This window comes from Cetorhinus maximus, chromosome 12, assembly GCF_964194155.1.
Source record: "Cetorhinus maximus chromosome 12, sCetMax3.hap1.1, whole genome shotgun sequence".
NCBI lineage: Eukaryota > Metazoa > Chordata > Chondrichthyes > Lamniformes > Cetorhinidae > Cetorhinus > Cetorhinus maximus.
The window spans coordinates 107,277,643-107,303,244 of record NC_135890.1 but is presented as its reverse complement, the minus strand read 5'-3'; the positions used below and the strand labels follow the sequence as shown (position 1 = coordinate 107,303,244).

Below are 25,602 nucleotides of genomic sequence, written 5' to 3'. Positions count from 1 at the left end.
TGGCGGGTTTTCGTGCCATATCTTCTGCTTCCCGCCTTTTTAAAATAAGCAGCCACAGGAAACGCGCTGTCTCGCTGGTGTGTGGCCTATGAATCGCCTGCCACACCATTACCTCACCACTTCCTCACTCTTGGTGCCATATCTAAACTGCAGCCGCACACACAGTCCTCAATGGTTGCAGCCCAGGACTGCTCCAGTGAAGACATGGCCCTGAAACCCATGAAGAGTTCAGTGAATGGAATGCGTTTTGTAGACCCACCGTGATGTCCTCCACTCTCCCACTCTGGCCACAGGAGGTCCACCAATCTCACCACTCCGGCTTGGGAGGTATTGGCAGTGGTGGTCAGTGCCAATGCAGCTCAGGTGAGGTTGGCCATCCGGTGCAGAAAGAGGATGAATGATCTGATCTGTGCCACCAGGGTAAGGCAACCATCTTATCGCTCTAAACTCTCACACTCACAAGGCAGTCACACACTCACCGGCATCTCACTCACTGCGAGCTCAAGGGACATCACCACTCACTCTCTCACACAGACCTTCACATTTCCACCTGGCCTCATCTCCTCTGGAGACTGCCTCCTCAGCCCTAACCATCTTGATCAACGTGTAGCCCCACACGTATCCCTGGATACCCTCCTTCCCCAGTACAGCCTTCGCCCATCAGCCTCTTTCCTTGTCTGAGTTCTCCCCCTCCCCCAAGCAAGCCCAAGTCCTGCAGCCATTGAAAAGCCACCTCCGCCTTACGGCAGATCTGGTAGCTATAAACCTGCCCGTGAGCACCCCCTAAAAGAGATGTGGTGTAGCCTGCAAAGCCTGGCACTGATGACCACAAGTGTTGCCCTAAGCAAGGTAGGCAAAAAACTTCAAAGTCCCGAGCGCAGTGCAGCTCGCCAGATGCACATTACTTATGTAGAGTTGTGAAACATGTCAGTGTGATGGTGCCTGGATGATCCAGTGTGGGGGGAATGATTCCAGTAAACAGAGCTTATAATGAGAGGCTAAAGTATTGAAATTAGGTTCCCGATGTGTGGCGGCGGGAAACGCGGCCCCGCCATTGGGGGTGGAGCGGATGGTTGCAAACTGGTTTCATGATGACGTAAAACCAATTTTTGGCCTTCTTGCCATATTGTCTGCTCACGCCCACCATGATGCCCACTGCCAACAGGACTGGAGGATTCCACCCAATGAGTTATGGCCCTGATTGATCAGCTCACTATTATCAAAGATCTTTATTGTGCAGCATTAGATAGTTAATCTACTGCGATATTGTGGAAACAGATTCAACAGTAATCTTCAAAAGAAAACAGGATATATACTTGAAAAGGAGAAATTTCCAAGGGAATATGAATAATTGGATAGCTCTTTGAAAGAAGCGACACAGACATGATGGGCCTAATGGCCTCCTTCTGAGCTGTTCAACTCTGTGATACTAAGGTTATTGTAATACATCCAATTTACTCCACAAATCTATTCACCGTACCTTAGTATGTAAGCAAACTTAAAATATTCATAACAGCTAATTAAAGCAAATGAATCCATGATCTATGTGAATAGAATCAGTCAAATAATCGATAATAATTTAAAGAAGCTTTATTTATTAACTGCTGCCAATACATAATGTAAAATAAATGTAAATGATTGTTTTCCAGTTAATTGCCATTTCTTCAATGACTATATTTAAACATGTTTCAGAATTCAGAGGATCACATCCACTCTAAATCTTCCTTAAGTTTGATCTCATTTGCATACAAATTCTATTTAATTTGTACGTATTCTCTGACACAGGAAGAATTAATATGCAGTATGTATGTATGGTTAAATCTAATTCTAATTCAATTCAGTTGGTATTATGTAATAGTGAAATTCACTTTATAGTCATTAGTTTCATGATTAATTTTCAAGTCTCCTTGCCTCCACGGAGACGTAAGTTGATGGTGATGTTGGAACGTTGCTTAATGCAGTAGGATTCCAGTGTGCGGCCGTCTTCTAATGATATCGATCCATAGGTCAGGTAGTATTGGCTCGATGAAAGGGGCTCCTGAGATTCAATCTTATTTCTCAGGCTCAAAACCTTGTCAGTTGCGGATACGTCAAGTGTCAGGTCACACCCATCTGCAGTCCTGACGCGTATCTGCATTGACGTTGTGGTGACCAGATGGAGCCTTGCATCAAAGAACGCAGCCTGTGTGAGGGGGGGGGGGAGGAGAGTGATCAGGAAGGGTGTGAACTTCACGAATACGCGGGAGTGAATGCTGCATAATATCCCTGAGGCAGCCGTAAGAGATATGAAAGAAAATAATTATAAAAATTAAAAATATACTGAAACATGTCCCCACGTGTGATTCTACCACATAAGCAGGGACATGTTGTTATTTAAAAATTAAAGATTTTATTTTATTTTTATTTGCACTTGGAAAACTCGTCCGCCTGTGGATAAGGTTTCCAAAAAAAATACAAAGGCCGCTTGGCCTTTTCGCCTGTCCGCCAGCCATTAGGTTGGGCAGGCAGTGAAAAATTTATGTTAATTAATTACTTAATAGTCTTAATTGCCGGCGGGCGCACTTTGGCTCCAGTGCACACCCGTTGGCCGAAATATTGTATCAAAACTTTATGATTTATTAAAACTTTTTTACCTGGACGTCCCATGCTCGAACGTGACAGACACATGGCACGCTCAGACATTTCTTAGCCTCATCCACCATGACATACCATCCAGCAGACAAAGCCACATTTCCAGTTGGGTCAGCTGGGTCAAGAATTATTGGCCTGAAAAAGAAAACTGTTCCAAAAACAATTATTAACCATAGGCCGGGGTTTGCTGGCAAAATAATGACAAGTTTAATGGCGCTCATTGTTATTATTGTGGAAATCACCCAGCAATTCACGCTGGGAAAGAGAAACCCCATGAGTTTGGAATCAGCATAAATTGCTGGATGATTGGTGTTGTTCTGTCGGTAGTTTCACTGTCAGCCAACTTGTGTATTTGAAGGAATTGCTATATTTGTGTTTATTTATAAGTTAAACTCTCCACAGAAAGTTAGGGCAGGAATTCTCGCTTGTCACCCGACCTGAACGAGCATAAAATGATGCATGATATTTGCGGTGGGCACGTGCAGGAATTGGCAGTGCGCCCACCGACAATTAACAGGCCTATTAAGGCCATTAACAATCTAATTGATTTAAATCTTTTGCTGCCTGTCCAACCTTACATTTGGCGTTCAGGTGGTCACCTACTTGGTCCAGTAGGTACACAGATGCTGATATCTGCAGATCAGTTCAAGGACTGGCTGGGGCCCTTCAGCTGTGCTGACTCTCTCCTGCCCTTTGCCTTACTCCCAGGCATAGATAGCCAGCAGCTCCACTCTGTACTTAGCAGGAAGCCATCACTATGGGAAGAATTTTCGGGTCGGTGAGTGGGGGTGATGCCCGCTTGCCTGACGCGTAAAATGATGTGCGGTGACGTCGGGCGGGCGTCCCGATGTCACCGCGCATCATTTAGATCTTCAGTTTGGCGGACGCACAGCCGCATCAGCTGCACGCCCACCAAACTCTCAAAGGCCTATTAAGGCCATTAAGAAAGTAATTAAAGTTGTTAAGAATGCGGCCTTCGCATTTATCATGAACCCTCATCCACGGGCAGGATGAGGTTTCATGAAGGATTTATTAATTCAATAAAACATTTTCAAACACTTAATAAATATGTCCAAGCTCATGTAACACTGTCACATGAGTGGACACGTCTGAAAAATTTTTCTCTATCTCAAATAAAAACTTTCACTTCGAACTTAATCTCCCTGAGGCAGCTCCATGCCACTGGGAGATTTCTGTGCTCTTTTGCGTGCAGCCCCGACTCAGGGAATCGCCCCCCCCAACGCCCGCACAGGGAGCGCTCAGTGCTTCCTGGCGCACGTCACGCTGGGCGGGCCTTAATTGGGACACTCACATAAACCAATTGGTTTTGTGCCCCCACCCGCCCCTACACAACCCCCCCCCCAACTCCAACGGGGGGAAATTTCTGTCCCATTTCTCAGCTCAGCGTTTACGGCCAAAGCGACCTTTGCATTTTTTACGAAACCTCATCCACGAAAGGGAGGAAGTTTCGATCCGTCATTATAAGAAAATGATCACACTAATTTCTAACATGTCCTTACTGATGTGACAGAGCCACATGAGAGGACATGTTTCTTAACATCGTAAAATGCTTTACTTGTAATTTTTCATAACTTCAGCCCCCTGAGGCAGCTCTGTGCCTCAGGGAGCTTTTCCTACACACACTTGCGCGAACTTGCACTCTCGCCCTCCTCCCCTTAATTGGCCCGCCAGATTAAAATTACGGTCCGGCCCCAATCGCGGACAGTGGTCGGCTTCCCAACTGCTTCCGCTCGCCCCTGCTGAGCCCACCTGATGAGGGCAAAATCCTGCCATTAGTGTCCCAATCAGGCACCTGATCCAGACAGCGCAAAACAAGGTGATGTTGGTCAATCAGGGCTGGTGATTGTTGTCCAGAATATCACCAAGTGGTCTACTCCCAAAGGATGATAAACTGTGCCTCATATCTTCTTCCATTCAAAAGGAAACCAGCCCACTTGTTCTCGCTCTGTATATTGATGTGAAAACTCATGCTGGCTCCCCTTAAACTCAAGGATACATGAAATCCCAGCATAGGGAGTCCTTAACCTCAGCCTCAGCTTCTTCAGTGGCCTTGTTTGGGCCAGGAAGAGGCTCTGATCCATTTCTCTGGAACCATATCACTGGTTCAATTCCGTATCAGTGACCTAAGATCAATAATATACCCTTCCTCCTCTGTAATTACATTATGATGTTAATTGTATTAATTTGTATTTTTATAGCAGTTTAAAGATTGTAATTATCTTAAGATACCTGGGGAAGAATTCCACCCCCCCCCCCCCCCCCCCCACCACCCAGTGTGGGGGAAGTTCAGGTGCGGGCGCGTGTAACGTTATGAAAACTGTTGCCTCTTGGGCACGTTTTCACAAAGAACAAATGTGTTGGATTCACTCTCACTCTAAACATTCAGCTGCACATTCATCACATTCAAATGATGCAGCCAACATGTCACTTATTCGACACCCCATGACGCCAAAGTTAGGGATGGATATTAAAGACCAACTGAACCAGACCCTAAAAACGCCCCGAATCAGCCCCCTTAATTGGGAAATGTTCAAAGAAGTGAATCAGCTCTAATTGGTTTAGTTTTAAATGTAATTGAAGATTACCTCTTGCCACTGAGTTTCTTTATTAGAAAGTCTGCAAAGACTCTATTCTTGACGTTGTAGTTCTGAGTCCAGTAGATGCACAGATCCTGATATCTGCAGATCAGTTCAAGGACTGTCCGGAATCCTTCAGCTGTGCTGAATCTCTCCTGCCCATTGCCTTGCTCCCAGGCATAGATAGCCAGCAGCTCCACTGTATACTTAGCAGGAAGACGATCGCCATGTCTCAGATCAGATTTCCGTGGCTTGACATGCTAGAGCAAATGGTTGATAAATGTAAATATACAAGATATTAAAAGTACTCACTCCTCCTTCCATCCTATATTTTTGCTTCCATATATTTTACTTCCATCATTCTTCGGAAACCAAGCAACTTTCTTGATAGGACTGGTTGAAGCTAGACCTAGTCTAGTGCTGCCGCCTCAGCATCCACTAAGAAGTCCACAAGATCTGCCCAAAGTGGCCTCATTCCAACTTTTTCTCCTTCTATTGGATGAAATGCCAAATCTCCATTCAGTATCTCTCCACAAAGATAAGGCTGAGCACACAAACTGTCCATGGGCAAATTGTGGACATGATCCTACAGAATAGTGCGTTGGAGAGTCAGGGTTTAGATTCCTGCCGTCCCTGCCCTGGGGTTAGAGGCAAAGAATGGTGGGTTGGGGCAGGAGTTGGAGTGAGTTGACACTAAGTTGGCATGGGGGTATGAAGAGGCATGGGGTGTGTGTAGAGGGTCATGGGTTGGCATGGACGAGGTATAGGGAGTGTGTGGGAGGGTGAGGGGGCAAGGGGTGAGGTAGGAGGGATGTTTTTTGTTCTGCAGGCCTTGCGTCCATCCCGCCTCTGCATCCGCTAACCTCTGCACTCCTTCTGTAGTCACCCGTTCCAACTTCTATTTCAGCTATGCCTCCCTTCCCTGACCAAAAACCTGACTGGCAGGCAGAGACTTTTAAAGATTGGGTTCACTGAGCCAGGAAATCTCCCAACCCCAGGGCAAAAACCTGGGCCCTACTCTCATCTGGTCCAATCTACACACTTTGGGTTTCACACACCCAGCTGACCAAAATCCCACTTCAGTGGAGGCAGCTGGTGATTTATACCACCAGCTGCGTCCATAATCCACCTATGCACAAACCCCAGCCCAACTTCATTCCCACCTCACGAAAATGGAAAGTGTGGTGTTTGGGGGTGGGACTTCCTATTTCCGGGCTTGTCCACCATTTTCAACATGGCGGAAAGGCCCTCCATCATGGTGAAATCCAGGCCTCTGTTTCTCTCCACAGGCGCTGCTAGGCACGATGAATATTTTCAGCACTTTCTGCTTTTATTTCAGATTTTCAGCATCCACAGTATTTTATTTTTGTGTTGCTGCTGACACTCCTGTTTTTGTATGAAAAATGATCAGCTGACAGAAGTACCAGGCACTTCTGGTGACTAAGGAACTGAATCATTTGCTTTGGAAACGGAGGGGAAATGAAATAAATTCAGACATCAACATTACTGGTTAGATTTTGTTTCTTTAAGTTAAAGTGTTTGTATCCTAAACTTTCCATCAGCATCATAATACCAAACCGTTAACGCCAGTTAATAATGTCAATCCTAAACCTAGGCTAATGTCCCACTTAAAAAGCAACATATTCTCCCTCAGCAACAACTCTAATAACCAAATATAGAGCTCAACTATGGCATCATCTTAACTAGGAACAGGACATGTGATAAAGCAAAGCTGATAACACCCACTGTTTTTCTTGATGGACGGCAGAGGCTAATGGAAGAATTAAAATTAAACTTGAGCTTTAATGATTTAATAACCGCATCAATTCTTACTTAATGCATCGAATGTTGGCAAAATATCAAAATCCACGCTGTCTGAATCTTTCTTCTTTGATTTTATTGAAAAGCTCATCGATTTTGGTGGGCTGTTGCTGTTCGGTATAAAATTGATACTGATATCACTGATCTCATAGGCAATACTGGATTCACACTTTTCCAGCATTTGCTGGATTCCTTCAAGGATTTCATGCCTGGTGTTTCTCTGCTCCTGGAAACTCTGGAAACAACTGAGGAAGACAACCAGATCCGCATCTGAACCGTTTCTTAAAGCTGTTCCTTTGCCTGACGACCCTCCCTGAGGAGGAGGGAAAATAGACAATTATTTATGATTATTTCAATGACTGGTGAACTTACCATTACTGAAATGTGGAAGAGTTATTGAAGCCATGCAGACTATCTGTGTCCTTTAGGCTCAATTTTTGCTGCCGTTTCCCTTCTGATTTTTTCCTCTTGCCCTCTTTTTGTGAAGGTGCTGACTCTTAATGAGACAGAGGTCTAGAAGCCCACTTCAGCAATTCCCCAAACATTACATTGCTGTAGTGTTTCCATCCCTCCATCCTCCTTAACCCTAAAAAAAGAGAGAGAGAGAGGAAGAGGCAGTGCCTTCAGGAGTGCACCAGACCTGCGAGGGACACTCTTCTGAAAGTGGATTTTAAAGATAAAGCAGCTGATTGGTGAGTAAATCCTGGAAGCAGACTTGGAGGGAGGAGCACCGGAGCGGTGAGTATAAATCTAGCTTACGTCGGGGATTCGTGGCCTTGTCTCCAGGGAGCAGACTCGGAGAGAGGAGCACCGGAGCGGTGACCTCAGGGCACAGAGTAACTGAAGCTAAAACTGAAAAAATGACATCACAGGAAATCTGTGACCTGATTGGTTGGTAGGAAATCTGCACCAAATTTGAAAAAAAACACTGCAAAGCTGATTAATAAATTAATTATGTAAGTCGAGATGGCTGGGCAGGGGATGTGCTGTAGCTGTATGATGTGGGAGCTGGCAGATCCCATTGCGAGGCGCAGTGACCACATCTGCAGCAAGTGTTGGATGCTGGAGGAAGCCGGCTCAGAATTGATGAGCTGGAGTCCAAGCTCCGGACGTTGCGGCACATCCGGGAGGGGGAGAGTTACTTGGACACTTTGTTTGGGAGGTGGTCACACCCAGTAGATTAAGTACCTCAAGTTTGGTCACTGGTCAGGGTCAGCAGGTTGTGACTGCAAGTGAGGCAGGTAGAGGGATCCTGTGTTCAGGAACAGAGGAGCCTCAGCTCTTGACCTTGTCCAACAGGTATGAGGTACTTGCTCCCTGTGTGGATGAGGAACAGGGCTGTAGGGAGGATGAGCCAGCTGACCACGGCACCGTGGCACAGGAGGCCATTCAAGAGGGGGGAGCAAAAAGACAAGTGGTAGTTGTAGGGGATTCTATAATTAGGGGAATTGATAGCATCCTTTGTAAGCAGGATCGAGTGTCCCGCATGGTATGTTGCCTGCCTGGTGCCAGAGTGAAGGACATCTCTGACCGGCTTGAAAGGATATTGGAGAGGCAGGGGGAGGATCCAGTTGTTGTGGTCCACGTCGGGACAAATAACATAGGTAAGACTAGGAAAGAGGACCTGTTTGGGGATTATCAGGAACTAGGAACTAAATGAAAGAATAGGTCCACAAGGGTTATAATCTCCGGATTACTACCCGAGCCATGTGCAAATTGGCATAGGGACGCGGGAATAAGGGAAATAAACACGTGGCTAAAGGAGTGGTGCAGGAAAGAGGGTTTCCATTTCGTGGGGCACTGGCATCAGTATTGGAACGGGAGGGATCTGTACCGTTGGGACGGTCTCCACCTGAACCGATCTGGGACCAATTTCTAGTGAAAAGGGTAAATAGGGTGGTCAACAGGACTTTAAACTAGAAAGTGGGGGGGAAGGGAAGGGTAAAACTCCAAGAAGTATGACTAATGGGAAACAAAGCAGCAGGTTAGCGTGTGGAGGGGGTGGATTCAACTTCATGGAAAATTATGAAAAAACTGAAAAGAAAGCAGAGCCCAGGAGAGGTTATTAAAGTCTCCAGAACACAAAATAGGACAGAGTGTTTGGAAAGGGCTAGGAATCTAACTTCAAGCACATCAGATAAAGGGACGACAATGAGAAAGGGGACGGGAAATACAGGACTGAAGGTGTTGTATCTGAATGCACGCAGTATACGAAATAAGGTAAATGAGCTTGTGGCGCAGATTAAAATTGGCAGGTATGATGTGGTGGGCATCACGGTGACATGGCTGCAAGGGGATCAGGAGTGGGAGCTAAATATCCAAGGATATACATCCTATCGAAAAGATAGGCAGGTTGGCAGAGGGGGTGGCGTTGCTTTGTTAGTAAGAAATGAAATTAAATCGATAGCAAGAAATGACGTAGGGTCAGATGATGTAGAATCTGTGTGGGTAGAGTTGAGGAACCGCAAAGGTAAAAACACCGTAATGGGAGTTGTGTACAGGCCTCCGTACAGTAGTCAGGATGTGGGGCACAAGATACACCAGGAGATAGAAAAGGCATGTAAGAAAGGCAAGGTTACAGTGATGATGGGGGATTTCAATATTCAGGTAGAATGGGAAAATCAGTTTGGTAGTGGATCCCAAGAAAAAGAATTTGTGGAATGTCTACAAGATGGCTTTATGGAGCAGCTTGTGGTGGAGCCCAATAGGGAACAGGCAATTCTAGATTTAGTGATGTGTAATGAGGCAGATTTGATAAGGGAGCTTAAGGTGAAGGAACCCTTAGGAGGAAGTGACCATAGTATGATAGAATTTACCCTGCAATTTGAGAGGAAAAAGCTGGAATCAGATGTAATGGTATTACAGTTGAATAAAGGCAACTACAGAGGCATGAGGGAGGAGCTGGCCAGAATTGACTGGGAGATGAGCCTAGCAGGAAAGACAGTGGAACAGCAATGGCAGGAGTTTCTGGGAGTAATTTGGGAGACACAGCAAAAATTCATCCCTAGGAAGAAGAAGTATACTAAAGGGAGGACGAGGCAACCATGGCTGACAAGGGAAGTCAGGGACAGCATAAAAGCTAAAGAGAAAGAATACAATGTGGCAAAGAGCAGTGGGAAACCAGGGGATTGGGAAGCCTACAAAGACCAACAGAGGACAACTAAAAAAGAAATAAGGAGGGAGAAGATTAAATATGAGGGTAAACTAGCCAGTAATATAAAAGAAGATTGCAAGAGTTTTTTTTTAGATATATAAAGGGTAAGAGAGAGGCAAAAGTGGACATTGGGCTGCTGGAAAATGATGCTGGAGAAGTAGTATTGGGGAACAAAGAAATGGCAGAGGAACTGAATAGGTACTTTGCGTCAGTCTTCACGGTGGAAGACACGAGTAACATCCCCAAAGTTCAAGAGAGTCGGGGGGCAGAGGTGAATATGGTGGCCATTACCAAGGAGAAGGTGCTAGGAAAACTGAAAGGTCTGAAGGTGGATAAGTCACCTGGACCAGATGCATTACACCCCAGAGTTCTGAAGAAGATAGCTGAAGAGATAGTGGAGGCGTTAGTGGTGATTTTTCAGGAATCACTTGAGTCAGGGAGGGTCCCAGAGGACTGGAAAATCGCTAATGTAACCCCCCTGTTTAAGAAGGGAGTGAGGCAAAAGACAGGAAATTACAGGCCGATTAGCCTGACCTCGGTCGTTGGTAAGATTTTAGAGTCCATTATTATGGATGAAATTTCAGAATACTTGGAAGTGCATGGTAAAATAGGGCAAAGTCAGCATGGTTTCATCAAGGGGAGGTCATGCCTGACAAATCTGTTAGAATTCTTTGAGGAGGTAACGAGTAGGTTAGACAAAGGAGAGCCAATGGATGTTATCTACTTGGACTTCCAGAAGGCCTTTGACAAGGTGCCGCACAGGAGGCTGCTCAGTAAGATAAGAGGCCATGGTGTTAGAGGCAAGGTACTAGCATGGATAGAAGATTGGCTGTCTGGCAGGAGGCAGAGAGTGGGGATAAGGGGGTTCTTCTCAGGATGGCGGCCGGTGACTAGTGGAGTTCCGCAGGTGTCAGTGATGGGGCCACAACTTTTCACTTTATATGTTAATGATCTAGATGAAGGAACTGAGGGTATTCTGGCTAAGTTTGTAGATAATATAAACTGGTGAAGGGACAGGTAGTATTGAGGAGGCGGGGAGGCTGCAGAAGGATTTGGACAGGTTAGGAGAATGGGCAAAGAAGTGGCAGATGGAATACAACGTGGGGAAGTGTGAGGTCATGCACTTTGGTAGGAAGAATAGAGGTATAGACTATTTTCTAAATGGGGAGAGAATACAGAAATCTGCAGTGCAAAGGGACTTGGGAGTCCTAGTCCAGGATTCTGTTAAGGTTAACTTGCAGGTTGAGTCGGTAGTTAGGAAGGCAAATGCAATGTTGGCATTTATTTCAAGAGGACTAGAATATAAAAGCAGGGATGTGCTGCTGAGGCTTTATAAGGCTCTGGTCAGACCACATTTAGAATATTGTGAGCAATTTTGGGCCCCATATCTCAGGAAGGATGTTCTGGCCCTGGAGAGGTTCCAGAGGAGGTTCACGAGAATGATCCCAGGAATGAAAGGCTTAACATTTGAGGAACGTTTGAGGACTCTGGGTCTATACTCGATGGAGTTTAGAAGGAAGAGGGGGGATCTGACTGAAACTTACAGAATTCTGAAAGGCCTGGATAGAGTGGACGTGGGGAAGATGTTTCCATTAGTAGGAGAGACTAGGACCTGAGGGCACAGCCTCAGATTAAAGGGAAGACCTTTTAGAACAGAGATGAGGAGAAACTTCTTTAGCCAGAGAGTGGTGAATCTATGGAATTCATTGCCACAAAAGGCTGTGGAGGCCACGTCATTGAATGTGTTTAAGAGCGAGATCAATAGGTTCTTGATTGGTAAGGGGACCAAAGGTTACGGGGAGAAGGCGGGAGAATGGGGTTGAGAAAATGGCGGAGCAGACTCGATGGGCCGAATGGCCTAATTTCTGCTCCTAGGTCTTGCGGTCTTATGGTGTCAACAGGCTATTCAACCATATGGGGCATCACAGCCTAAACTTGTCCACACTGAACAGGATTGGGAATCCTGGGCTGATTATTCCCTTTTGTCTAGCACTAAGAGTAAATGTGACAGACTGACTGCACTGACTTTTCAGGCCCTGCTGAAGTCAGGGACAGAGCTGAATTCAAAATGGTCGGCAGCCGGTTTCCAGACACCATTCCCATATTGGCCATTTTGGGGGAGGCGGGTTTGGGATCCTGGCTAAAATGCCCAACCCAGAAGTCAATTAGGTCAACTCATTAAGATCTTTGTTAACAGTGGGTACGAAAGGCTGATTCAGATTCCAGGCAGTCTCCACAGGCATCCAATGGCTGGGAGAGGGGGCAGTGCCCTAAGCAGGCAGACCCCCTCCTCCCCCGGACCCGTGTGCCTGGTGCAATTGCAGCCAAAGAGCGAATCGACCCTCGTTCCATCAAAAGCCCCACAGTGGCGGCCTGGCTCATTTCTATACTTCTTAACTAAATTTTTCAATTGGCTACTGAAAGAGCACCTCCATGTTGAAGCACCCTCTTAGTTACTTACCTTCTGCTATAGCCAGGTGGTCCTCTCAAGCTAAAAGGCCCCAGATTGCCCCTCCAGCCTTGAGAGCCCACCCACTGCTCTTAACTGGAGGAGGGACCTGTCTCCATGTCAATTAAAAGAGCACTCTGGGCAAAATCCCAAAGAGTGACTGGTATCCCTCTGGCCCCAGGATAAAGTAACAGTCCCGACTCCTGCTTCCCTCCCCTAAAGAGAAAATTGAGCCCACGATGATATTATTGCAGCTGACTGAAGATCAGATGAATAGAGGGGGTGCTCAGAATTGGTGGGGGTGTAGAAGGGAGGTTCCCTCTTTCCCCAAATTATGGGTATCATTTATTGCTAAATAACATGAAATGTGTATTTCAGGTAACACACCAGTTCTTTATTGCCTTAAAATTAGAATTGCTTTACAAGTGTGTTGTGACTTTAGGAATTGGGACTGTTATTGATTTTGAGGAGCATATTTTAAGCATGCTGCACCTTTGATAAAAGTTCATCCAAATGTAATTTTTTAAGAGAAACAGATTTGAAGTAAATGTTCCCTTTAACAGAAAAACAGCTAAAGCTGCTGAGCTTTTAAAACAAGCAGGTCAAAAACATTCTGTCCCTTTAGGGAAAAAAAATCCCCTTTTGATCCAGGTTTTCCGCGAAATTTGTGCCGTTGTAAGGGCAAATCGACATCATTTTGAGATCGTCCCATGAAATGATGATGATCCCACCTAATCCCATTAATTTAGTTGAGACACTGGAGGCAACTGCCACCCTTGAAACTGTGTCCTACAGCGAGTTTACATATTCTAGAGAGAAGGGAGTACAACACAGAAAACAGGAAACTTCACAATCACGTCAGAAAACATCTCCGTACTTAAGCAAGGTAAAGTTTCTGATATCGTAAATAGTATTGTAAACATTATTAATTCCATGTGCTGCTTTAAAAATAAAATAACTTACTTTAACGGCTCTGATTACTTTGATCTCAGGTTGTTCGCGAAAACATCGATTCCTTAAAAAGTCACAGATTCTGTGCACAGCCTTCCTCACATTGATATTAAATTCATTCGGCTCCAGGTTATTTTTAATGAAATCGTCCAACCTTCTGTGCTCAGTGCTGTATAATTCCATCATTCCAGCTTTCACACAAAGTGATGTTGGTGTAACCACAGCTCCTTATATACCTCCCACTGTGTTGCTGACATGCCTGCCTTCAGAAGATAACAGCAACCACAGTATTGAAATATCTGGATCTACATTTCCATCTGTCTTCCCTTTATTTTTTTATTTTGTGCCCTATTCCTCTGTCAGTCTGGGATGCCACCAGTCCTCCAGGTCATCATGAACTTAGGTTTGACGCTGATGATCAGTGGGCACTAAAGCTGAGCCTTGCCTGACCTCAGTCAATTGATCACCTTCTGTCATTTCTGACCACTCCAAGCGAACCCAGCACCAAACACAACTTCCCAACCCCTCTCCTCCCTGTGCCACAATGGGACTGTTCCCTCTATTACATTCTGCTTCACTCTTCCATCACTCCTATCATGTATTTGCCTTCCCCTGGCATCTTCCCATGCAAGTTCAAAAGATGTAACAAATGGCCTTTCACTTCCTCAATCACCACAGTTCAATCCCTAAACACTTTTTCTGTGTGAGACAGCAATTCACATGTACTTCCTCCAACCTAATACACAGCAATGGCTGCTTATGGTGCAGCCTCCTCTGCATTAGGGAAACCAGCAGCAGATTGGCCAATCGCTTTGCTGAACGCCTCTATTCTACTGACAAATGTAACACCAAACTCCCTGTCACTTGCCATTCTATTCCATTTCCACACACACTCTGACCACTCTGTCTTTGGCCGTCTAAAGCATTCCAATGCCCAAAATAAGGTTGAGGAACAACATTTCATTCAGGCACAATGTAGCCCTTTGGTTTTAACAACTTGAGACTTTAACTACAGCTCCAATTTTCCTCAGGGCCTTAGCGCCAGTAATGTGATATGGCTGTGATATGGCTGTGTAATGGCTGTGTAATGGCTGTGATATGGCTGTGATATGGCTATGCTGCTGTTTCCATTGTTGGAGGAGGAGAGGGTAAGATACAGGTTGGAACCCCCATAAGAACACGAGTAGTGGAGTGGTGTTCAGCTGGAGGATCAGTGTTAATGCAAAGCTGACCAAAAATTTCCAACACCGATCTGAACAGACTGTCTCTACCTCGGCTGAAGTCACACAGGATGCACCATGTCGATGCTAGAGGAAGGGTCTGAGGATGAAATGTAATTCAACCGGGGTGTGCACATGTGGGATTTGACAAAATATTAAGTTTTCTTTTAGAAAAAGGCAATCAAAATGTATTGATTGGTGGAGATGGTTTGCATGTCACAAACCTTGTACTTCTTACCTGGGGCAGCAAAGGAACATGGGAGGCAGAGAAGCTCGAGTCCACAGTAGCAGCAAAAAGGATCATGTGAGAATAGTCACAGAGGGATTTCAGATATTATAAACAAAGCAAAGATTAGGATGGATCTGTCCACTAAAGCACTCTTACACTTTCTGAGTATCGACCGCCGACATGGAAGTGACATTAACCCCTTGGCCTTGTGTTTGGAAAGGGAAAGGGGTTTTGCTCTACCTGACTTGTACTCGTGGAGCAGGACCCCTGCAATTTGAGGCCAATTTCTTTTCATTAGATAATTAAACTGACTGGTCTGATGCCCTGTATCTTTATACATTGTATTGTTCAAGCCCTGCCCACAGCTTCAAACAGGCAGTGAGGCCTCTGACTCACCGTTCAGCTGATTCTGTTCTTGTTGTTTATGACTGTGGCACCAGAGAGGAATCGGAAACTGAGATAACTCGGAATTCAGTACCTGTTACCTGTAGCAAGGTTCATTCCTGCTGCTCCTGTCAGGTAATTTCCCAGACTCTGAGGGGAGGCTTTGGGAAATGAAACCAGCTCTGGTCTCACTTGTTTGTTCTGACAGTGCAGCAGTGTGTAAGCAAATAGAGGGCAACAAGGCTATAATGTTCAGAAACCAGCAATAATAATAAAAGGACTGAGGAGGGAGCCAGACACTCACTCACTTGATTAATGGTGGGAAACACAGAAGAGACAGAGCAAGATACAGACAGGATTTCATTCCCTTATACTAGATTGGAGAGCCGGTGTGGAGAAACACAGAGAAAACAAACTGTGCAGGGAAGTGAATCTGTCCCCATTGTGCAGCTCAAATTTCTTCAGATTCGCCTGGACTTGTGCTTCCGGCAAAGATTGTCAGGTATCCTGTCTTTTATTTAGGAATTTCAATATTCTAATTCTGGGTTTTAAAATAAGTCATTTTGAATCTCAATGAAACTCACAATTAAAAATAAGTTCTTAATATTCTCTGAACTGGGTCAGGTTAATTTAAAAAGCATAGCCTGTGAGTTATTGAAGACAATACAAGGCGATAACAACTTAACATGTTTATGTGCCACCCCTTTGTCTGCTATTTTAAAGATGGAAATTTAAAGTAATGCGTTAAACATTCATTATCTAATATCAGCAAAGTAGTTTCTTGTTTTTCAATAGAATGAATTATGTAAGTCTGAATCTGAAAGGAAGCATTTCTGTACAGAATAACTCTCTGCTGATTGGTCTGTCATAACTGTACATATTTCATTCATAGACCACTGGCATCAAAAGAGAAAATTCTACTCAACAATAGGGTACTTTTTTTTTGACCACTGGACTAGGGGTGCCCTGTCTTCTGGTTTAGAGAGTTATACAAATGGTTCCTCTAATATGATGCTGAAACTTACAGCCATTTTCCTTCATTTACACCCATTCTCTTAGACTCCACTGATGAATTGCTGAAGCTATGGTGCAAGATCAAGAGAAACTCAGAACTGCCAAGCCCATGTTCTTATCTCCCCATGAAGCCAAACTCAGACTGTGCCACATTACACAGCTCACTGAGGGCTACTTCAGGCCGTTGCCAGTATTGCAGTGTGGTACACAGGCCCTCAGGATTCTGGATATTTTAACAATATCAGCATAGAGCAACAAAAACACAACCAAATGCAGACAGGAGAACAGATTGTGAATCTGCTGCTTTTAACTGGCTGGAAGGAAGGAGTTTGTGAAGATTGGTTTCTAGGCGATTCAGGTATCATGTAGGAAGCCAGATTTTGGGATTATTGTAGATGAGATTTCAGCCAGTGACTGTGATAATGTGTCGTGCCTGTTAAATTCTCTCATGAATTCTTTAAATTGACTCGTGATTTAAAGTTTCCCCATCACTGACATCCTGTTCATCTCTTAACAGCAATTTGACAAGATGAGACTCCAGGTGAGGTTTTTGACCGGTGAAGATATTGAACTTGATGTTGACCCTTCCATCCAAATCTCAGCTCTCAAGATGATGATATACAAAAAAGCCAATGTGCCCTATTTCCAACAGCGCCTGGTGGTGCAAAATGGGAGCACTGTGGAGCTGAAGGACAACAAGAGGCTGTGTGACTACAATGTCTCTCCCAGCGATGCTGTCATGCTGTTTGTCAAGAACGAGGAGCGGATGCAGATTTTCCCCAGGAACGACAAGGGGAAAAGATCTACATATGACGTCCGTCCCTCTGAGTCCGTTGAGGATTTTAGAGCACGAGTACAACGGCAGGAGGGTGTCCCAGCCAGTCAGCAGCGTCTGGTTTGCGAGGGGAAACAGCTGGAGGATGGTCGGTCACTCGCCGACTACAATATTCAGTCTGAGAGCACCATCTTCCTCCTGCTACGTCTACGAGGTGGTTTACCTGCACTTGCAGCGGTTTATACGATGAACTCTAGCTATTACAGAAGTAAATTATTTATAGTGCCTCAATTGATCAATTTTTTCATATACTCCTGTTTTCTCAGCTGCAGTTAGTAAGAGTCCCAGGTTGCACAGTCACTGACTTGTCCATGATACTTTTGGATCTTATTCCTGTCTGCCCCAGTTCCCATAACAACAGGAACTTTGTTCAACAGATAATGTCTGACTAGGGAATGATACCAACTGAGGCCTGGGTGCAGGTCACCTTCCTGCATTCTCACCCGAGGAAAGATGCTGGTACAAGACATTGGACATAAATTTTACAAGGGTCAGCAACTTAATTAACAACATAGAAGGAATCGGGGGGGACTGCTGATGCAACGTGTTCCATTCTGATCATTGACTCGTGATACTTTGATTCACATCAATCCTGGCCGATCATTGGTCAAAAGTATGTTCTGTTACTCTTAAAGATTCTATGACTGCTTCATAAATGGCCAGAAGAGCTGGTAAACTCAGGGCTTTGTTGCTTTCACAAAGTGACGTCACAGCACGGGGAGGAAATGGGTAATTTACAGATAAATATCAATATACCAATCACTTAAAACTGTATTGTAAAGGTTAAAAAAAAAGCTAAGTTGATTAAATGCATAAATGTTAATTAATTAAATACATACAACAGGGTTAGATAGTGATGGCAGTGCAGGTACTTTACCACAACAGCAGCATGTGGGAGTTTGTGGACAGCATTGCAATTGCTGACAACCACATCCACAGTAAGTGTGTGAATCTCAAGGAAGTTCAATTTTGGAGTTGTGGAACTGGAGTCCGAGATGCAGGCATTGTGGGGCATTAGGGAGGAAGACTGTTAGCTGGACACTTTATCCAAGGGCAGTCACACTCCTTAGGTTAGGTAGTGTCGCATAGTGTCTAATTAGTGGTCAGGGACAGGAGGTTGTGGCTGCGGGTCAGGTCGGTAAGGAGACACAAGGCGGATAAGAAAATAGGAACATAGACAGCATAGCACAATCATGCAGTGCAGGGGACCTCAGCCATTGTCCTTATCTAACAGGCATGGGCTACCTGCTGCCTGTCTGAATGATAAAAAAATCTGGTGGATGAGAAAACAGACCATAGCACCATGATACATGAGGCCATTTACATTGAGTGTTGGCTGTGGGGAAGGAATGTGGTAATGGCAGAGGACAGTAAAATCAGAGGGATGGATACTGTTCTCTGGAACCACACTCAGGAGTCCCCAAGATTGTGTTCCCTATCTAGTGCCAAAATTAGGGACCTCTCCTTTTGGCTGGTTGCTGACACGGATCTAGAAAACATTTTTAACTGCATTCTATAACCTTATCCCCCACATTACTACAGCAGATTTATTTTATCCAGTCGCTACGAAGATTAATGTCCCCAGCATTACTCTAATAATATTCTGAACAACGTACTGGAGAAATTCATGGGAATAAAAGGCAACAGATTCCCTGGGCCCATTGTCGAATTCCTAGGGTTTTAAAGAGCTGGCGACAGAGATAGTGGGGGCACTGGCAGTGGTCTTGCAGAATTCCATAGATATTCAAACAGTCCTCATGGAGCTGAAGAATCAAACATAACCCCACTATTCAAGAAACGAAAGGAGATAGAAACAGGGAGGAGTACAGGCCAGTTAGTCTGACATCAGCAGTAAGGAACATGCTACAATTTATCAGGAACTTGATAATAGGGCACTTAGAAAATCATAATTTGACTGGTCAGAGTCAACATGGATCTATGAAAGGGAAGTTGTGTTCTATACATTTGTTAAGGTTTGTTGAGGTTCTGAATAGCAGGGTAGATGAGGGGGAACCAGTGGATTCAGTTTAATTGGATTTTCCAAAGGCATTCGATAAGGTGCCACCCAAGAGTTTATTTCAAAAGATTGGGGCTCGTGGGATTGGGGCTAATATATTACATGAACAGAGAATCGATTAATGGTCAGAAAACAGAGAGTAGCAATAAACGGGCCATTTTCTGGTTGGCAGGATGTAACTAGCCGGGTGCTGCAAGGATCAGTGCTCGCGCCTGTTTGATGGTCATGAGGTGTTTGGACCCACCTTACTTCTCGGCATCTTCATCCTGATTGGCCTCCTGCACCTTTCTCCTCTTCACCTTCCCAATCTCTGATCGGTTAAGAACTGTCACTGGTAAACTGGTGCTGATTTTCAGGGATGGTAACCGGGCACAAAGAAAGGAAAATATGGGGACCCCACTCCCTTGTTTCATTTAATTGCAAAAGTTAATTTGCTTCGAGAATGTGGAACAAGGTCAGGGCAAGGCCATGGGGTGGGTATTACAGCAGCCGTTTTGAGGGTGCACTTTTGATGGAGAGCCTCTCCAGCTCAGTTACATGCTACATCAGACTAAGATGAATATCTCAGCCAAAATGTCTAATTTAATTTTTAAGAGGAGAACTGATTCCTCTGCCCCTTTGGGTTAGCTCTAGATTTGTAATTCAATCTGCAATCACTCTCACTATCAGTTCAGATTAAAATTAACCTTTCATTTGACGAGCTTTTTACAATATTGGTGCACTGTCAAGTCAAACAAGAACATCAGAAGTAGTAGAGATTTAGCTCTTTGAACCAGCTCTGCCATTCAAATCAGGGCTGATCAACCTCACCATCACCTTCCCTCACTCTCTCCATATCTCACATAAACCAGCGCCAAACACTCAACTCAGGCACCCGCCCAGGAAATATTGTATTAGAGTCACAGAGTCATGGAGTTACACAGCACAGAAACAGGCTCTTCAGCCCATCGTATCTGTGCTGACCATCAAGCACTTATCTACGTATCACTGCTCAGGACACAGGACATTGCGTGGCCAAATTCAGTTTTTGTAACTTCTCCTCAATCTGTACAAAAACTAGAATTATATAATTTACATCACTGTTACCAATGTGGAGATGCCATTGTGCTATACCAGCCACATCACTGTAATCCCTTCCCTGTTTCCTTACAGTTGAGGTGTCACAGGGGGCATAAAATAAAGTTAGTGCCTTTCATCATAGGGGCTGAATCAGAATGAGTGCATGATAGTCACAGAGTCATAGATTATGCATTCGGCAGATAAAAGAGTGATTATAATTTCTGACTGAAAACAATTATCTGCACTTTATGTGGATGGAGGATGAAGCTTAGGAAAACACCAGGAAGGACATTAAAGAAATTCAGTCTAGAGATAAGAACCTATGTAATATGGAAACTAGAAAATTAATAAAAAAGGAATCTTGCGTTAACAAAGCGAAGTTATTAAAATTGGTTGTATTGCAACAGGCCTGAAAGAATGAAGCTTTGTACAGGGGAGGCGGCGGCATAGTGATATTTTCACTATACTAGTAATCCAACAACCCAGGCTAATGCTCCAGGGAACCTCGAATCCCACCGACAGGACAGATCCATCAGGCCTGCTGGCACAGTGGTATATGGTTGAGTCGTCAACATTGACTCCAGCACCCCCATGAAGTCTCATGGCATGACAGGGGCAAGGAGAACTCCTGCTGAATGTTGAACACCATTTGGAGGAAGCTCTGAGGGAAATCCTGGTGGGGAGCTTCACTGTTCGGAAGCAGCAGCACAGACCAAGCTGGCTGAGTACTAAAGGACATAGCTGCTAGACTGGGTGGTGAGGGAACCAAGAAAAGGGGGAAAAGTGTACTTGACCTCATCTTCACTAACATGCCGCCGATGCAACTGCCCATGACAGTAGCATTAGGAGTGACCACAGCACAGTCCATGCAGAGACAATGTCCCATCATCACAAAGAGGATACACCCCATCGTGTTGTGTGGCTCTACCGCTATGCTAAATGGGATAGATTTAGAGCAGATCAAGACTGGACAGGAGGCTCTGTGGAGCACCAGCAGCAGCAGAATTGTACGGCCCAGCATATCCTACACTCCACCATTTCCACCCTCCCTAACAGCACTGTGGATGTACCTATACCACATGGACTGCAGTGGTTCAAGAAGGCAGCTCACCACCATCTTCTCAAGGACAATTAGGGATGGGCAATAAGCGATGGTCTAGCCAGCAAAAAGCACATCCCATAAATGAATTGAAAAATGAATGATAATAGAATTGCTCAGGCTAATATAATTTATTCAGGCTATATTTCAGTAGTAGATGTGCCATAGATGCATCGTGTCAGAAAGCTGTGCAAGAAATCCAACTTCAGCACATATTTTAGACCAGCAGTTCACAAACTAGTGAGTGGGGTTGTGAGGGATGTATATGTATATTGAAGTGAGATTGTCACCATCCCTCCAGATGCTAGCCATTTTACCAGATTGATTGTTAATCAGTTCAACTCAATGTCTCACAATACAAAGTGACAGGATTTGCCCTGGGTCATCCCAGATCGATGACTAACTGGCTGAAAGGAAACCCCATCGTTCCAACTAAACTCCAATGTTAACACAAATCCTAACCTGATAATCACATCAAGGCAATTTTTTGATTGACAAGGGAGTCAAGGGTTATGGAAGGCAGGTAGGAAAGTGGACTTAAAAGCACAATTAGATCAGCCATTAACTTATTGAATGGTGGGGCTGGCTTGAAGGGCCGTATGGCCTACTTCTGACTTCTGCTCCAATTTCTTATGAACTTATGTGATTAAATTTGATGGTGTTGAGGGGTGGGGGGTGGTGGGTGGGGGGGTGGTTGTGGGGGGATGGCGGGCGTGGTAGTTTTCATCACCTGATGTTCTAACTCCAGCAAAAGACCAGTGGCACCCACAGCGAAAAGGCTGAAAGTGGCTGTTTATACCATTTCACTGAGTAGTCTACAGATCTCCCACCGGAGACTGGAAAAACCCCTGCAGAATTTCAGGGTCATTGCTTTTCATCATGAATTGTAGACCGTTGACAGTCTCTGTGGAGCTTATGTTTGTTTCTTCTTCCTTCTTCTCTTCAAGTTCTCTCATCGTCTCTTGAAGGCAGTGGCTCAATGCTGGACACAACAGTCAGATGATGAAACTTTCTGTAACGTGAGTGAATGCATTGCCATTCACACAGTAGGTGTCCAATTTGCCATGTACTACCAAGAATCCAAAGTGAGAGCACAATTTCAAAACGATAAAAGATAAAACCCTGAAGCTGAGGGTGATGTGCTTTGCTGAAGACGCCACCAGTGTGAAGCCCAGATCGATCTCCCCCCGCCTCTGAGACTGTGCCCAGCAACTGCACTGAGACGCAGACAACATCCGGCACTGCCCTTGCCCTGTTCGTCACTCAGTCTCCCCTTTAAGCCAGTGACTACTGCCCATGGCCGATTCGCTGTGTCTCAAATCCATCGCCAACCATGAGCCTGGTGGCCTGGCTGAGTGCAACTCTATCACCATGGTGCTGTGTAACAACCTGGACTTCAACATCAGCCACCTCAAGACCCTTAACCTGTACTTCTGCTGCTTCCTAGCCAAGGCCCATGAGCTGGAGCAGTACAGCTGAAGTAACAAAGTAAGGTGAGTACATAAAACAATAACATTTTTACAAAGTACTTTACAAGCACAGGTTTTCATTTTTATGAGATGTATTATATGATCTATATAATATGCCAACTTTACTAATTAGGTACTGAATGTTACTACGCAGCTTCATTGCTGTTTTGTTTTTGTTGTATCTGGGATCGTGTTAAATTTCACGTGTTCAAATAGGCTCAAATTGGAAAATAGTTTGGGAAGCACTATTCTAGACTAGGGTCTAGTATTGAGGGAGTGAACACTGTAGGAGGTACTACTTTGATATCCTATTTGAGAGCCCATTGTTTTGATCAGCTTGCCAAAAGGCCAATCCAAGAAGTCTTTGAGGACCAGGTCAATTGAGCTTCAAAATCCTAACTTTTGCACCATGGCGATTCTAGAACGTAACACAGTGATTGTATCATTTGAATGTGGTGGATGTGCATCTCAGTGAGTGAGAGCCAACCCAAAACATGGTTTTAGAGTGAAAATGCAAACCTTGTGAAGGCAGAATTGCAGATTTTATTGAAATTTCAATGGAAAGGTTTAATCCCTACAAGAAAACATATAGACAATGAAGTTAGTGACAAAAGAATTAATACAAGAAATATATACATACCAACCTAATCACAGCCAGATACAAATTCCACTCTTGTAACTGGGAAGCAATATTAAAAATAGATTTAGGATCATTAAGACGCAGAGGAGGCCATTCAGCCCATCAAGTCTATGCTGGTTCATTGTAGAGTAACCCAGTCAGTCCTCATTCTATCCCTGTAGCCCTGCAAGTTTATATCCCTCAACTGCTGATCCAATTTCCTTTTACAATCACTGATCACCCCTGCTTTCACCATCCTGGTAGGCAGTGAGTTCCAGTGCATCACCATCTTGCTGTGTAAAAAAGCTCTCCCTCACGTTGCCCTTGTATCGATTGCCCAAAAGTTCAGAAACAGGTGACACTAGATCAGTACGATGTGTGTAATCCAATTGCTTGCATCTGTACTTTGTGAATTTTTTGTGCTTCCCCTTCTACCTGCCTCAGCCTCACATTTTTGAAAACTGTTCACACACTTTCCACACCTCTCCACAAGAGCAACTACTGCAGATACTGGAAATGTGAAATAAAACCAGAAAATGCTGGCAATACTCAGCAGGTCAGGCAACATCTGTGGAGAGAGAAAAACAGAGTTAACGTTTCAACACAATGACCTTTCATCATAATCTACTCTAGGGCAATTAGGGATGGCCAGTAAAAATGCTGGCCTAGCCAGCGAAGCCCACGTCCTGTGAATGAATAACAAAAGATTGTTTTCCACATCTGTCTTTCATATGTCTCGTTACATCTCCTGTAGTCTCATCCTTTTCTCAGTTCTGCCATTTAACTATTTCCTGTTTTTTTTTATCATTGTATTTCTTTTCTTCCCCCTCTCTATGTCCTGTCCTTGTTAAAGGCTGCTCTTGGCCTAGCTTTCAATTTTCAACTTTCACAAGAAGGTCAGAAACCAAAGTGGACACTTGCGTCCACCGATGCTCTCTGACCCGTTGAGTGTTTCCAGCATTTTCTACACGTTTTCACATTTCCAGCATCTGCAGTATTTTGCTTTTTGTTTGAAAATTAAAGGTAAGAGAATGATTGGCCGGTAGGTGAAACCCTTAACGTTAAATCCAACAAGGTAAGGAAGAGAAAGTCAGGAAAGCCTTTATAGGCATGAAGTAAAAGGTTAGTTATTCACTAAATATGATCTGGAAACCCAGAGGCAAATCTTAATAATGAATAGGCAGAATCATCCCAGATTTGCACTAAGTGCAGTGGTGGGTGTGAAAACTGACATTTTACCTGCTGGCCGCAATGGCGGGCTTTCGTGCCATATCTTCCACTTCCCGCCCTTTTAAAATAAGCAGCCACAGGAAACGCGCTGTCTCGCTGGTGTGTGGCCTATGAATCGCCTGCCACACCATTACCTCTCCATTTCCTCACTCTTGGTGCCATATCTAAACTGCAACCGCACACACAGTCCTCAATGCTTGCAGCCCAGGACTGCTCCAGTGAAGACATGGCCCTGAAACCCATGAAGAGTTCAGTGAATGGAATGCATTTTGTAGACCCACCGTGATGTCCTCCACTCTCCCGCTCTGGTCACAGGAGGTCCACCAACCTCACCACTCCGGCTTGGGAGGCATTGGCAGTGGTGTTCAGTGCCAATGCAGCTCAGGTGAGGTTGGCCATCCAGTGCAGAAAGAGGATGAATGATCTGATCTGTGCCACCAGGGTAAGGCAACCATCTTATCGCTCTAAACTCTCACACTCACAAGACAGTCACACACTCACCAGCATCTCACTCACTGCGAGCTCAAGGGACGTCACCACTCACTCTCTCACACAGACCCTCACACTTCCATCTGGCCTCATCTCCTCTGGAGACTGCCTCCTCAGCCCTAACCATCTTGATCATCGTGTAGCCCCACACGTATCCTGGGATACCCTCCTTCCCCAGTACAGCCTTCGCCCAGCAGCCTCTTTCCTTGTCTGAGTTCTCCCCCTCGCCCAAGCAAGCCCATGCCCTGCAGCCATTGAAAAGCCACCTCCGCCTTACAGCAGATCCGGTAGCTATAAACCTCCCCGTGAGCACCCCCTAAAAGAGATGTGGTGCA

General features: G+C 44.8%; 1 protein-coding gene and 1 pseudogene across 3 annotated transcripts in view; one reads left to right on the top strand and one right to left on the bottom strand.

Moving 5' to 3' along the window:
• LOC144688011 (2'-5'-oligoadenylate synthase 3-like) overlaps nt 1–13,834 on the bottom strand; it is a 60,400-nt gene extending 46,566 nt beyond the window's left edge. The window contains exons 1-6 of the mRNA XM_078554664.1: nt 13,616–13,834; nt 7,062–7,362; nt 6,092–6,162; nt 5,238–5,488; nt 2,634–2,766; nt 1,912–2,182 (exon numbers count right to left, since the gene is read on the bottom strand). Of these exons, the coding sequence (XP_078410790.1) occupies nt 1,912–2,182; nt 2,634–2,766; nt 5,238–5,488; nt 6,092–6,162; nt 7,062–7,362; nt 13,616–13,789 (1,201 nt within the window). The 5' untranslated portion in view covers nt 13,790–13,834. The remainder of the gene's footprint in view (nt 1–1,911; nt 2,183–2,633; nt 2,767–5,237; nt 5,489–6,091; nt 6,163–7,061; nt 7,363–13,615) is intronic.
• On the top strand, nt 13,038–17,774 carry LOC144687815 (polyubiquitin pseudogene; annotated as a pseudogene). Of its 2 annotated transcripts, XR_013578214.1 has the most exons (3): nt 13,038–13,538; nt 15,814–15,938; nt 16,968–17,774. The product of XR_013578214.1 is annotated as a polyubiquitin pseudogene, transcript variant X1 (transcript). The 2 variants fall into 2 exon arrangements; XR_013578215.1 differs by lacking the exons at nt 13,038–13,538; nt 15,814–15,938 and adding an exon at nt 16,098–16,815.
• The last annotated feature ends 7,828 nt before the right edge of the window (nt 17,775–25,602 follow it).